The sequence below is a fragment of the Pleurodeles waltl genome, chromosome 7 (assembly GCF_031143425.1).
Source record: "Pleurodeles waltl isolate 20211129_DDA chromosome 7, aPleWal1.hap1.20221129, whole genome shotgun sequence".
Taxonomy (NCBI): domain Eukaryota; kingdom Metazoa; phylum Chordata; class Amphibia; order Caudata; family Salamandridae; genus Pleurodeles; species Pleurodeles waltl.
In genome coordinates this window covers 635,694,343-635,707,860 of record NC_090446.1, presented here as the reverse complement: position 1 = coordinate 635,707,860, position 13,518 = coordinate 635,694,343, and the positions used below count along the sequence as shown (strand labels likewise).

The window sequence follows — 13,518 nt, the reverse complement described above, 5'->3', positions numbered from 1 at the left end:
GAGCACCCTAAGGGGACTCCTGGCAGTGCCTAGGTCAACTAAGTAGGTGACCTTGCCCTTCTTTTCAACAATGAGATGGGGTCCACTCCATTTGTCTTGGAGTGCTCTTGGGGCCACAGGCTCCAATACCCACACCTTCTGTCCTGGTTGGTACTGAATCAGAACAGCCTTCTGGTCATGCCATTGCTTTTGGAGCTCTTGGCTGGCCTGGAGGTTTTTTCTGGCCTTTTTCATGTACTCAGCCATTCTGGATCTTAGGCCGAGTACATAGTCCACTATGTCTTGCTTAGGAGCTTTTAAAGGTTGTTCCCAACCCTCCTTTACAAGTGTTAGGGGACCTCTTACAGGGTGCCCAAAGAGGAGTTCAAAGGGGCTGAAGCCCACTCCTTTCTGGGGTACCTCCCTGTAAGCAAAAAGGAGGCAAGGTAACAGGACATCCCATCTCCTCCTGAGTTTTTCAGGGAGTCCCATTATCATACCTTTGAGAGTTTTATTAAACCTCTCTACCAGTCCATTTGTTTGTGGATGATAAGGTGTGGTGAATTTGTATGTTACACCACATTCCTTCCACATGGCCTTTAAGTATGCAGACATAAAGTTGCTACCCCTGTCTGATACAACCTCTTTTGGGAAACCCACCCTGGAAAAGATTCCCAGGAGGGCTTTTGCCACTGCAGGTGCTGTAGTGGTCCTTAGAGGAATTGCTTCAGGATATCTTGTGGTATGGTCCACTACCACTAAGATAAACCTATTGCCTGAAGCAGTAGGAGGGTCAAGGGGGCCAACTATGTCAACCCCTACCCTTTCAAAGGGAGCCCCGACCACAGGCAGTGGAATAAGGGAAGCCTTTGGGGTGCCACCAGTCTTGCCACTAGCTTGACAGGTGACACAGGACTTACAAAAGTCTTTTGTGTCCTCTGACATCTTAGGCCAATGAAACAGGGGGACAAGCCTTTCCCATGTTTTAATCTGACCCAAATGTCCAGCCAAAGGAATGGCATGGGCCAGAGTTAGGAGGAACTCTCTGTACTGCAGGGGAATGACCAATCTCCTGGCTGGTCCAGGTTTTGGATCCCTTGCCTCTGTGTACAAGAGGTTGTCCTCCCAGAAAACTCTATGTGAGTCACTGAAACCCCCACTTTGCTGTTTGACAGCTTGCTGTCTTAGACCCTCTAATGTGGGACAGGATTGCTGTGCCACACTCAGCTCCTCCCTGGCAGGCCCCCCTCCACCCAAAAGCTCAGCAGTGTCTGCTGCCAGCTCCTCTAGTGAAGGTTCTGCACAGGGGGGAAATTCTTCTTCCTCAGAAGTTGAATCATCTGTAGAGGGAGGGATCGAGGGTAGGGATTTACCCTAACTAACCCTAGCTTTAGGGAGCACTTGGTAAATTGTTCCAGGATCCAAGTCAACCTGTCCTTTTTGCTTTTTGGCCTGAGCCCTTGTCAAAGCAAAAATATGCCCAGGGATGCCCAGCATTGCTGCATGAGCCTCCAACTCCACTTCTGCCCAAGCTGATGTCTCTAAATCATTTCCTAGTAGACAGTCTACAGGTAAATCTGAAGAAACCACAACTTTCTTTGGACCAGTAACCCCCCCCCCAGTTGAGATTCACAACAGCCATGGGGTGGCTAAGAGTGTTGTTATGAGCGTCTGTCACTTGGTACTGGTGACCAAGTAGGTGTTGTTCAGGGTGTACCAGCTTCTCTATTACCATGGTAACACTGGCACCTGTGCCCCTGTAGGCCTGAACCTCAACACCATTTATTAGGGGAAGTTGCTTGTACTTATCCATATTAAGGGGACAAGCAACCAAGGTGGCCAAATCAATGGCACCTTCAGAGACTAGCACAGCCTCTGTGGTCTCCCTAACAAGACCAACCCCAACTAAATGACCAAAAGTGAGCCCAGCTACTCCCTTGGATTGGCTATTAGTAGGTTTGCTCCCACCACCACTGCTATTACAAGGGGCACTAGAGGTTGCAGTAGGGGTTGTGGTAGTGGGAGGCTTGGTGCTTTTCTTTGGACAAATGGCAACAGTTGTCCAATGGCCTTTTACTTTACATAAATAGCACCATGTTTTTTTTTACTTGATTAGAAGAGGATTTGGACCCACCATCCCCACCAGAGTGTCTTTGTGGGCCTGATGAAGACTCTTTTTTAGATTTGTCCCCACCCTTGTCTGAAGACTTACCATCCTTCTTCTTGCCATCCTTGTCACCCCCTGTATGAACTTTTCTGTTCACTCTTGTTCTGAGCCATTTGTCTGCCTTCTTTCCCAATTCTTGGGGAGAGGTCAGATCTGAGTCCACTAGATATTGGTGTAACAAATCAGACACACAGTTATTCAGAATATGCTCTCTCAGGATCAGATTATACAGGCTTTCATAGTCAGAAACTTTACTGCCATGTAACCACCCCTCCAAGGCCTTCGCTGAATAGTCAACAAAGTCTACCCAGTCTTGTGAGGACTCTTTTCTGGTTTCTCTGAACTTAATCCTGTATTGTTCAGTGGTTAAGCCAAATCCATCCAAGAGTGCATTCTTCAAAACTGTACAATTACTGGCATCACTTTCTTCACAGTAAGGAGCCTGCCCCTACCCTTTCCACTGAAAGATAGCCATAGGATAGCAGCCCACTGCCTTTGAGGGACCCCCTGTACCATACAGGTCCTCTCAAGTGCAGCAAACCACTTGTTAATGTCATCCCCCTCCTTGTAAGGGGGAACTATCTTGTGCAGATTCCTGGAATCATGCTCTCTAACAGGATTACTATCAGGAATACTGCTGCTGCCACCATGGGGTCCAAACCCCAACCTCTGTCTCTCTTTTTCTAAGTCTAGGGATTCCCTGTCTAGAGCCAGCTGTTGCTGTTTAAGCTTCAGCCTGGACTCTTCCACTCTCAACTTATTGAGTTCCCTTTCTAACATCTTGTCATCAGGGTGGGTGGGTTGGGAATGTTTTGACACAGAAGAAAGATTTGAATGAACAGAGGGAGACCTGCCCCTAACAGTTGCCACCCTAACAACCTGGCCTCCAGGAACAAAAACATCCCTACTATGATGGGAGCTTCTATTACTACCAGCATTGCTAGGTGGTGCAGGTCAGGGGAGTGGTCACTCCCCTTTCCTTTGTCCAGTTTCGCACCAGAGCAGGGCTGGGGGATCCCTGAACCGGTGTAGACTGGCTTATGCAGAGATGGGCACCATCTGTGCCCATCAAAGCGTTTCCAGAGGCTGGGGGAGGCTACTCCTCCCCAGCCCTGACACCTATTTCCAAAGGGAGAGGGTGTAACACTCTCTCTCTGAGGAAGTCCTTTGTTCTGCCTTCCTGGGCCAGGCCTGGCTGGACCCCAGGAGGGCAGAAACCTGTCTGAGGGGTTGGCAGCAGCTGCAGTGAAATCCCGGGAAAGGCAGTTTGGCAGTACCCGGGTTCTGTGCTAGAGACCCGGGGGATCATGGAATTGTCCCCCCAATGCCAGAATGGCATTGGGGTGACAATTCCATGATCCTAGACATATTACATGGCCATGTTCGGAGTTACCACTGTGACGCTGTACATAGGTAGAGACCTATGTACAGTGCACGCATGTAATGGTGTCCCCGCACTCACAAAGTCCGGGGAATTTGCCCTGAACGATGTGGGGGCACCTTGGCTAGTGCCAGGGTGCCCACACACTAAGTAACTTAGCACCCAACCTTCACCAGGTGAAGGTTAGACATATAGGTGACTTATAAGTTACTTAAGTGCAGTGGTAAATGGCTGTGAAATAACGTGGACGTTATTTCACTCAGGCTGCACTGGCAGGCCTGTGTAAGAATTGTCAGATCTCCCTATGGGTGGCAAAAGAAATGCTGCAGCCCATAGGGGTCTCCTGGAACCCCAATACCCTGGGTACCTCAGTACCATATACTAAGGAATTATAAGGGTGTTCCAGTATGCCAATGTGAATTGGTGAAATTGGTCACTAGCCTGTTAGTGACAATTTAGAAAGCAGAGAGAGCATAACCACTGAGGTTCTGATTAGCAGAGCCTCAGTAAGACAGTTAGTCATCACACAGGGAACACATACAGGGCACACTTATGAGCACTGGGGCCCTGGCTGGCACATACACTAAAATAACATATATACAGTTAAATATGGGGGTAACATGCCAGGCAAGATGGTACTTTCCTACACTATCTAGCTCGGCGTGGCTAGCACTGTGCTGATCCTATGCTTAAAAACTTGGCTAGATAAACAGACATTTGAGGTGAGCAAATCTAGAGTATCATTGGTGTTGCAGTGTGTTCCTTACTGGAGCTGCTCTCCACCTAAACTTGGGAGCTACCCAGAGTTCTCTATTTCTTTTTGCATAATTTATGCGTCATTCTAACCCTGAAAGGGATTTGTTTTGATGTATATATATATATATGGCTCCAGCAACCCACTTGGGGCAAAATTAAAAAATTGCAGGACCACCATAACCAGCATGCACTGTACTCACTTGAGAGGCCCACTGGGGCGGACTGGTATTTAAAGAGACTAATCAGGTGCCTGCAATCAGACAAGCTGAAGCCATGCCGGTCTTTTCAACAAGAAAGAAATGCCTGGAACACTTCCAGCACTGGCTGCACCTACGAGGGTGAAACACTTCTATATATTTTTCTCTGCTGAAGAAAGGATTGACCTAGAAACACGTGTCCAGAGATGATTTTATAACCAAAGGCCTGGAATAATGAAACAGCTTAAAGAAATTCACTGTGAGTTGCTGGCTTTGCTTTTTCTTCCCGTTTAATTAACCTGTTGGGAGTGCGCTTTCACATGAGGACAACTTCGTTTTTGATAACTAACCGGCCCGTCCAGTCGGGAAAGCAGCACCACTGCACATCGAAGCAGGTCTGTGTGACTAAAAATGGATTGTCACATAAGAGCAATCAGGTTGGGCTATTCACAGCAAATCTGACAATTTTACTTTGGATTCGCCTACATAGGTTTTGCATTTGGGTTCATTATTTCGTTTGGCTCCAGCAACCCACTTGGGGCAAAATTAAAAAATTGCAGGACCACCATAACCAGCATGCACTGTACTCACTTGAGAGGCCCACTGGGGCGGACTGGTATTTAAAGAGACTAATCAGGTGCCTGCAATCAGACAAGCTGAAGCCATGCCGGTCTTTTCAACAAGAAAGAAATGCCTGGAACACTTCCAGCACTGGCTGCACCTACGAGGGTGAAACACTTCTATATTTTTCTCTGCTGAAGAAAGGATTGACCTAGAAACACGTGTCCAGAGATGATTTTATAACCAAAGGCCTGGAATAATGAAACAGCTTAAAGAAATTCACTGTGAGTTGCTGGCTTTGCTTTTTCTTCCCGTTTAATTAACCTGTTGGGAGTGCGCTTTCACATGAGGACAACTTCGTTTTTGATATATATATATATATATATATATATATATATTATGGATTTATATATGGACTTGTAGATTGTTTGCCTGATTGTAAGCCACATACTTCTTCTGTGAAGGGTAGGAGTCAGAGGATTGTTCTACACCCCACAGGCATGTTTCACCTAGAGGGGAGGGAAAGAAGGAGGCACGGAGGGAGAGAAGAGAGAGGAAAGGGGAGAGAGAGAGCGCACGTTTTGAAGATTCATTGCCTACATAAGACTGTCCGGTGACAGCTTCACCTTGAATGTGACTACACTCATTGACACCCCCTACTCCAACTGTACCAAGCTTGTTCGTAGTAGAATGCTTTTTCTCTCACTAAACCACACCCTCAAATGATTCACCCTACACTCTCAAAACTATGCATTTCCTCACTAAAAATGCAGTTTCCCTTGTGCCCTTGTTTTCCCCTATTAAGCAAATCAGTACTTAGTTCAATGATAACAAAACGTAGATTGTATTGGCGGTTGTGTACTGTATACAATGAACAAGGTTGGTAGAAGCAAGTGATTCCTACCTCCTGCGGTATGTGAAATTTTTCCACCACCTCCAGCTCGTAGTACATCTGAATAGCACACTTCACCAGATGCAGCTCTGTTACTGGTAGATCACTGAAGTGAAACTCGTAGATTCCAGCCTCCTCCGCAGCCGGGAGCTCTTGTTGCTGTCAGTGCAAATGGTGAAAATATGCAATGAATCATCAGATAAAATAGGTGATGCACTTAGAATCCCAAACCTTAGTGGAACTTGGTGAACACTATGAGCTAGGGAGGGTGCAACATCAAAGAATATGGTGCTGTCAGTTTTGGGATCAGATGTGCTCTCTACAAATATTGTAAATACGACGCAGCCATGGTGTCGTTAGGTGGGGCAACGGTCACGTAAGAGAAGTGGAGCATTAGGACCTATGCACCACCTTCTCATAAATATGCCCCTCGGTTTCTTCAAGCCATTCTCAAGCTTTTAGGAAACAACACACAGCACAGCAACCCCATGCCTCTTGCTGCTATACTGTCAGTGCCCCACAGTGACACAAACAGTGCAACCCACGATTCCAAGAGGTCAACTATCTGTTGTTGGGCTTCCAGCATGCACTCTTTAGCCTAGCATTCAACCATTAGAGTTATTTGCAAACAGGTATCTCTTTCCCTTTCTTGGATTTTGGGCTACACCGGGATTTGATGTGACTACAGACCATAGTGAGGCCGCTCAACTAAAGAAGATAGTTTTTTCAAGCAGTTTTGCTGGCCTGGGGCAAGGAAAGCCAACTGATGAGCAAGTGACTGACTCTGGCCTTTATTAATGTATCCTAATATCTCTGTAAGTTATTGCACCCTCATCCAGAAGCACTCTGCATTACAGGAGTATGCTTAATACTAACAGATTTGAAATTTCTTAATTTTTCCTGGCTTCAGTTAAGAGGTTACTGTTTGCAGCCCGTTTCAGCAGCACAAAAAGGCACTTTCTTTTGTGGGATACCTTACACATTACCTCACTTTGGTTACAAGGAATATGATTTTTATCAGATAACTGGTGTCACCATTACCAAATATAAGTTTAAACCAAGACCACTAGTTTAAGAGGACAAAACAAAAATATGCAGACAGCATCAATCACTGAAGAACTGTACTCACCAGAATTTCAAAGAGCTCTTCTTCCTCACAGTTTTCTGGCTCCCTTCCGTACACCTCTCTGGTTTTCTGAGGAAAAGAAATTAAGAAATAACCCTCATCCATGTTTGCGCCAGGCTACCCATTAGTGCGCCTTTTGGTCATGGGTGAGGTGATTGTGGTAGATCATGGGCACCCCACTCTGGATCCCCTTATTCATTTTATCAAAGTTTGTGATTTATACAGAATCTCCTTTAGCATAGGTTTATCGGTACAGTCATCACCTATTCAGACAGCCAGTCTGGGCGTTACAGGACTTTATATAAACCTCTTCAACAACTAATCTGTCATTCTTGCAAAATACATAAGTAAACACCAGACTCCAGCTGTCTTGGATTTGCTGTAACATACAGCTGCTACATCTTAGCTGCAGACTAAATCTTAACAAAACCTGTAGGCTTTGGTGCAATTTCAATTAACTTAATTTCTTATTATTATTATAACACTTTCATCCATAGTACCTTCCTAAACTTGCCACAAATGGTTTGCAAAATGTGATTTTTATAGAGTGCATTGATACCTAAGGGGATCCAAGACTAGGTAGTTAAATCCAGCAGGTGAGTAACCAGGAGGAGGAAATGAAAGTCGACGTTTAGGAAAGAGCCAGGTCTTAAGTCTCTTTCCAAATGTAAAGTGTCTTAATTCAGGTTCTTCAACCTATTGGCAGGGTTTTCCATTCCTTTGTGGCTTGGACGATATACAAGAAGTTACCTGGGCTACACATTTTAAAACTAAAGACTTTGGCTAAATGTGCAATAGAAATCAGAGGCTTTGTGGTGGACAATATTGGCCGAGCACACCCTCTTATACCATCACCCATACCTGCAGTTCACATAGGAAATCCCCATCTAAAGGGAAACTCCTTCTCAAGGAAGTCGTAGTTCATGCCACACCATCAGAGTGACGTGATGAAGAATCCTATGATGAAGCATGCCAGTTAAGGGTAGGTGAGGGTTTTCATCTTAAACAGATACCTGCTCTCTAGAAACAGAAGTATCACCCCTCATCAGCCAGGCTAGCTTGAATCCAGATCTGTAATTCGGGTGAGTGTTTGACAATGTTCAGCATTCCGTCCATCATCTTTTTGTGTTTCTATAGTTGCCCTAAGTGGGAGGGATATACACAGACATGAGTTTCATGCTCCCTGTGGTACTGGATTTAAGTTAGCCTAGCTGATGAGGGATGATACCCCAAAACTGGTCCCAGGATGCTTGTTTGCAGGCCAGGGAGGACCTAGCATGACAGTTCCGGCTGGACTCTTTCCATGGGGAGCAGGGTCTGGCTCCAAACGGGGGTGGCGTGGTGAGCAAAAAAACAAACAATAGATTTAACCTAGATCTGTGATTAGGGGTAAGTGTTTGACAATGTTCAGCATTCCGCCCATCATCTTTTTGTGTTGCTATAGTTGCGTGTGAGCGGTATGCCCAGGCGTGGGTCCTGAGCTCACTGTGCCACTGGATTCAAGCTACCTTGGCTGATGAGAGGTGGCACAATAATAAATCATAAAGGCTTCTGCAGCACACATAGAAAGAGGAAAAAACGATGAGAAATAAAGATATTTCTTCTTCTTGTGTCTCCCTTGGGGAGGCATAAGATTTTGATGCATTTCCAGTTGTCGAAATTCCTGTAAATCTGGGAATGCATCAAAACCCATGGGTGTTGTATCGGAACACCCACCACAACACCCATAGAACGCCTCCCTGGTGCAGTGTACGGAAACACAGTGACTTGCGCTTTGTTGCCTTACACCATAGTCAGAGGTCAATATATTTTAATGTTTGATCCCCAGTTACTTTTAGTTGTGTTTACCAAGTAACCTTTTGTGTGACATTTTTACATGTCTTTAAAGAGAATTTTTTTTAAACTTATTGCCAAGACTTACACGTTGACATAACCTCTTAAAACAGTATAGTGCAGATGGGAAAAAATTGAACAAAAACATCATGGGTAAGGGAGAGGCACACTGGAGCCAAGAGAAACTTGAAGATGGCGGGAAACGGGGCACAGGAAAAGGAAGGACAACGGGAGGCTAGAGTAGCAAGAGGAATGGAAAAAAACTGAAATGATTGAATGAAAAGAAATTAGTGGCAATTGAATTACTAGTGTGGAAAAAAGTAGAGTTCCTCAGTACCCATTCTATGCCCTTATCATGTGCCATACCTCTCCACTGACAGACTCCTAAATTTCATACATCAGACCATATCGGGAAAAAATGCTGATTTCCCTATGTCCAAACAGATCTGTGTGTCCCTACCTTTGTGCCTGCAACCTACTCATTCCACATGTTGTAGCACACTACAGTACCAATTCATATATACAGGAAGCTGAACGGAATAATACAATTCAGCATGTGATTTGTGTTTAGAAATGTTAACCATTAGGAGACCATACCAGTATGATCTGGAGTTCATCGTTGGAGCACTTCACGTGGTAGTTCACCATATCCTGGTAAATATCCTTCCTGTTTTCGAGCTTATTCATTTTGTCATAAGTGTCTGTATTCAGCACTGACCAGCCCAGGAACTGTGTGAGAGACTGTGGAATGACAACATGTTAGTTTCAGGAGCTCACACATACTCATCTCAAGTCATTAACGGTTCACTATTTCAATTTTTCTTCTTGGTTTTCTGAAATCCAACCACCTTGCACCTCCCAGTCAAATGTAATGACTCGGCTACCTCACCCACCAATGCCTAGTAGCTAGTGTTTTCAAGCAAGATCCAGGGTTTTGGGCCTATCACTCTCAGTCCTCTCCTTAGTTTCCTCTTTACCTTCCTTCCATGGTGGAGACAAACACTTCTGCAAATTTATGGACAAATCAGTTAACAAATTTTAAACAAGCAATAAGTCAAAATTAGGAATATGCTAAATTGTAGAAGTGTGACTCCAGGTTGCCTTTGTGGTACAAGGATCACTCGTAATGGTGTCCAACACAGGGAAGAAGCAACTGAAAAAAAATGAATAGTACTATCTGTAGAGACAGATGTGATTAACTGAAAACCTACAAATGCAAATCAAACTGTAAAGGGTATACTTCTGGTCAGCCCGCTAGCTGTGACAGAAAAGAGCTCCCTCTTGGGGTAGTGGTTGACATCGCTTCCGCCACCTTTCCAATAACTTACATCACCGTCTCATGCAAGCTGTGACCACGGATGGTCAGTCTGATGCAAGGAGCTCTTTTTAAGGAGTGCAATGCTACAAACAGAATACTGTCACCATATACCACGTACCGCGCCTCAAATACCGGACTACCACCAGACACCCAGACCTTCTTGACAATCAATACATTGCCAGTGAATCTATCACTACCACACAATGGTTGTATTTTGCGTTTCCAAACTCAAAAACATCCTACAAAAATATCAGCTCCATAACATCAACTACCACTGTCTTGTGAAATGAAGGGGGAGATTCAGAAACATTTTGCATTGATTTAGCGTCACAAAAGTGACGATGACCAGCACAAAATGTTTTGCACTGGAAAGTAACCGAAGAGTACCCTAAAAATAACACAAAGCAGATAGAAGCACTGCTTCGCATTATTTAGCACCAAGGGGCCGTTACATTGGTGGTAAATGGGCGTTCCCATGCAAACACCCATGCTTTTTGATGCAAACCTCTATCTACAAACAATAGTAGACAGGGTTTTGTGCCAAAGTTAACACCTTTTGCAAGCAGGTGTTAAATGGTGAAATGTTTTCATTTCTCCATGCTTTTCTGACTTTGCACTGTGCTGCACTGCACAACGCACATTCGAAGCAGGAACAACTTGTCTAGGCCTAGTGTTTTGTACAGGACGGGTACCTTTCCTGTACAAAACCTACGCTAGACTCACACACAATCACACCCTAGCACAATGGCGCTAAGGTGTGTGTGTGGCGCTCGGCAGCACAAATCCGCCGGTGCTAGGAAGAGGGGAGTAGAGTGCCATATCTCTGTGAATATGGCACGCTCCTGCTGTCTCCCTGTCACGCAATGCAGCACAGTATTTTTGGGTGCTGCGCTGTGCTGTGTGACAGCTTTCAGACTCTGGGACTAAGTGTTTATAGGTAAGTACATTTATTTTTCTTAACGTCACATCTCTGTACCTTGAAGATATATAACGTCAAGGTACATACATTTGGAGCTAAGATTGGTAAATTTGTAGTTCCCTGTATATACCTAGCTTCACAATATAGTGATAGCTGATATTGGGGAGTTAATATTTTTGCACAATGATATAAAAATGTGATATTCTGTTGTTGCAACTACGTCTTTCACCTCATTCTTATATTTCCTACCTCAAATAACTCTCTAAACTTTCACAGATATGCATGCTTCTGCACTGGTCCACCTGAGGCGAGCAAGATTTGAAGCAGTATAAGAACTGATTGTATGGAGAGTTGAACCAAAATTACCTGTGAGTTGCGTTTATTTCCAGATTTGCAATGTTGACTTTACAGTCAGTCATATTTGGGTTAACTGTGTGTGCCGTGAAGACAAAAAGTGTATAGAACCCAATTCACCAGAACTTCGCCTGACTGCTCTGGAGCATGCAGTGTGCTAACTACTTCCAGTCTTCAACCATTCCCAAACCAGCTGGATTCTTCAGTAACACCCACCTCCATGATAATCTCGTCCATTTCATCAAAGGGTTTACCGTCCTTCCTGTTGTAGAATGTGGCCACCCCAACTATTTCCTCCTTTTTGTTGACGATGGGCATGGAAAGGACATTCTTGATTATCCAGCCACTGTCGTCCACTGGTCCTTTCTGTGTGAAGATGGGACAAGTGTTAGTGTGAATCAAGGTGCAAGGTACTACCAGAGGAGAGGCATCTATTGGTGGGAACAGCAATTCAGCATATTTCTCCTTTGATTGCATTGCTTGGTAGATAAGTAAATCAGCAGATTTTGGTTTCAGTATTGGTGGCTGAGGGGTGGAGGGGCCCGGGTGAAGGGGGCATTCACCAGACTTTTGTAAAAAAGGAACAGGCTACGGGTAGAAATTCGGGTAGAAGACAGGCTGAACCTGGTGAGGGAAGAAGACGTGACCAGTCATCTGGGAGGCCAGATCTTAAAGAATTTACCTGAAATTCAAAGTAGTCATCCGCCTCAGTATTCATAATATTACAAATCTGTAAAAATAAAATTGTACAGTTAGTATTGTATAAATGGCTCTTGGTTCAAAAGATACAGGTTCTTGTATAGTTAGTTTGTTAAGAGGGGAAAGGAATTTGTTTTTTGCTTCCTTCCATTAGGATAATTTGTGGAAAAGGTCTTCAAACGTTTTTGATCAGAGCCCTCCTAAGCAAAATGTTTTGAAACAGGGCCCCCCTTCAAAACTTTATGGCAAGACCTGTCAGAGCAAGAAGGGCATGGCAGAGTGCAGGGACTGAAACTCATGATCCACACTAAGGGCTTGGTTTATATGTTGGTGGTATGGATACGCCTTCACAAGGGCAACTGAGTATCCTCACTTCCAACATAATTGTCCGCCCACTCAAGTTAAATGCGGGCGGGCCATAGTTTTGGCTATGGCAGTGAATACTCTGTCACTGCCATAGCCAAACTTCTTTGATGGCCTGACGGATTAAGGGCTTTTGGAGAAATGGGTATGTTGGCGTCACCCACCCATACAGGATAAGTGGATATATAGGCTTTTTTTTTTACTGTCTATCACCAACAAGCAATTCCTGGTTGTGAGGGACAGTGAAAAATGTTAATAATGTTTCCCCCGCCATGGAAGATGACTCCCATGGCAAGAAAAGCATTACTTTTTTTTTTTCAAGAAGAAAATCCAGTTTGGGGATTTTCTTATAAAAAAATGGTGCAGGGCTGCATTATACTGACAGAGCCCTGCACCAAACAGTGAAAATCATTGGCAGGAACCACTGGGACAGCAGTTCCTGCAACTGCATTAAAAGTGGCACCTGCATGGGGGTCATTTATAAATTTGGCAGATGGTCCCTCCACCATAGGGACAAGGAAATGTACTCCATCACCCTGGCTGAAAGAAGGGCTGCCCACCAAATATAAAATCAGGCTCTTATAAAACAGCTAATGCGTCAAACAAAAACTGTACTTACTCAAAAAAATACTGCTCCTCTTAACTGCGGTGCTATGAGCTCTTCACAATATTGCACCCCTAATGCAACTACACCTGATGTACTAATGGTACTTGCAGCCCTGAGTAGCAGGCTATATCCTCTGCTACAGAATATTCTTATTTTTTTTAGCCATGTGTCTTTAACCCCGCCACAACACTCACTGACCTTGTCCCATGGCACCCAGAATTAAAGACCCCACACTTTTTTATGCTCTTCAAGGACTGTGTGAAAATGAACGCAACTTGGAAACATGCCAAATAACTAAGGCTGCGCTTTCAGGCTCCTTGATTTATAAGTGCTTGTTGATGCATTTGCGCCTCCTGTGACATATCT

General features: G+C 44.5%; 1 protein-coding gene across 2 annotated transcripts in view; it reads right to left on the bottom strand.

Annotated features, from left to right (window-relative positions):
- The window catches only part of PDE6A (phosphodiesterase 6A), a 333,514-nt gene that overhangs the window by 39,923 nt on the left and 280,073 nt on the right, over window positions 1-13,518 (bottom strand). For both annotated transcript variants that reach the window (XM_069244608.1, XM_069244606.1), the window contains exons 8-12: window positions 12,166-12,213; window positions 11,700-11,849; window positions 9,490-9,633; window positions 7,063-7,128; window positions 5,946-6,092 (exon numbers count right to left, since the gene is read on the bottom strand). In XM_069244608.1, coding sequence (XP_069100709.1) covers window positions 5,946-6,092; window positions 7,063-7,128; window positions 9,490-9,633; window positions 11,700-11,849; window positions 12,166-12,213 — 555 coding nt within the window. The remainder of the gene's footprint in view (window positions 1-5,945; window positions 6,093-7,062; window positions 7,129-9,489; window positions 9,634-11,699; window positions 11,850-12,165; window positions 12,214-13,518) is intronic.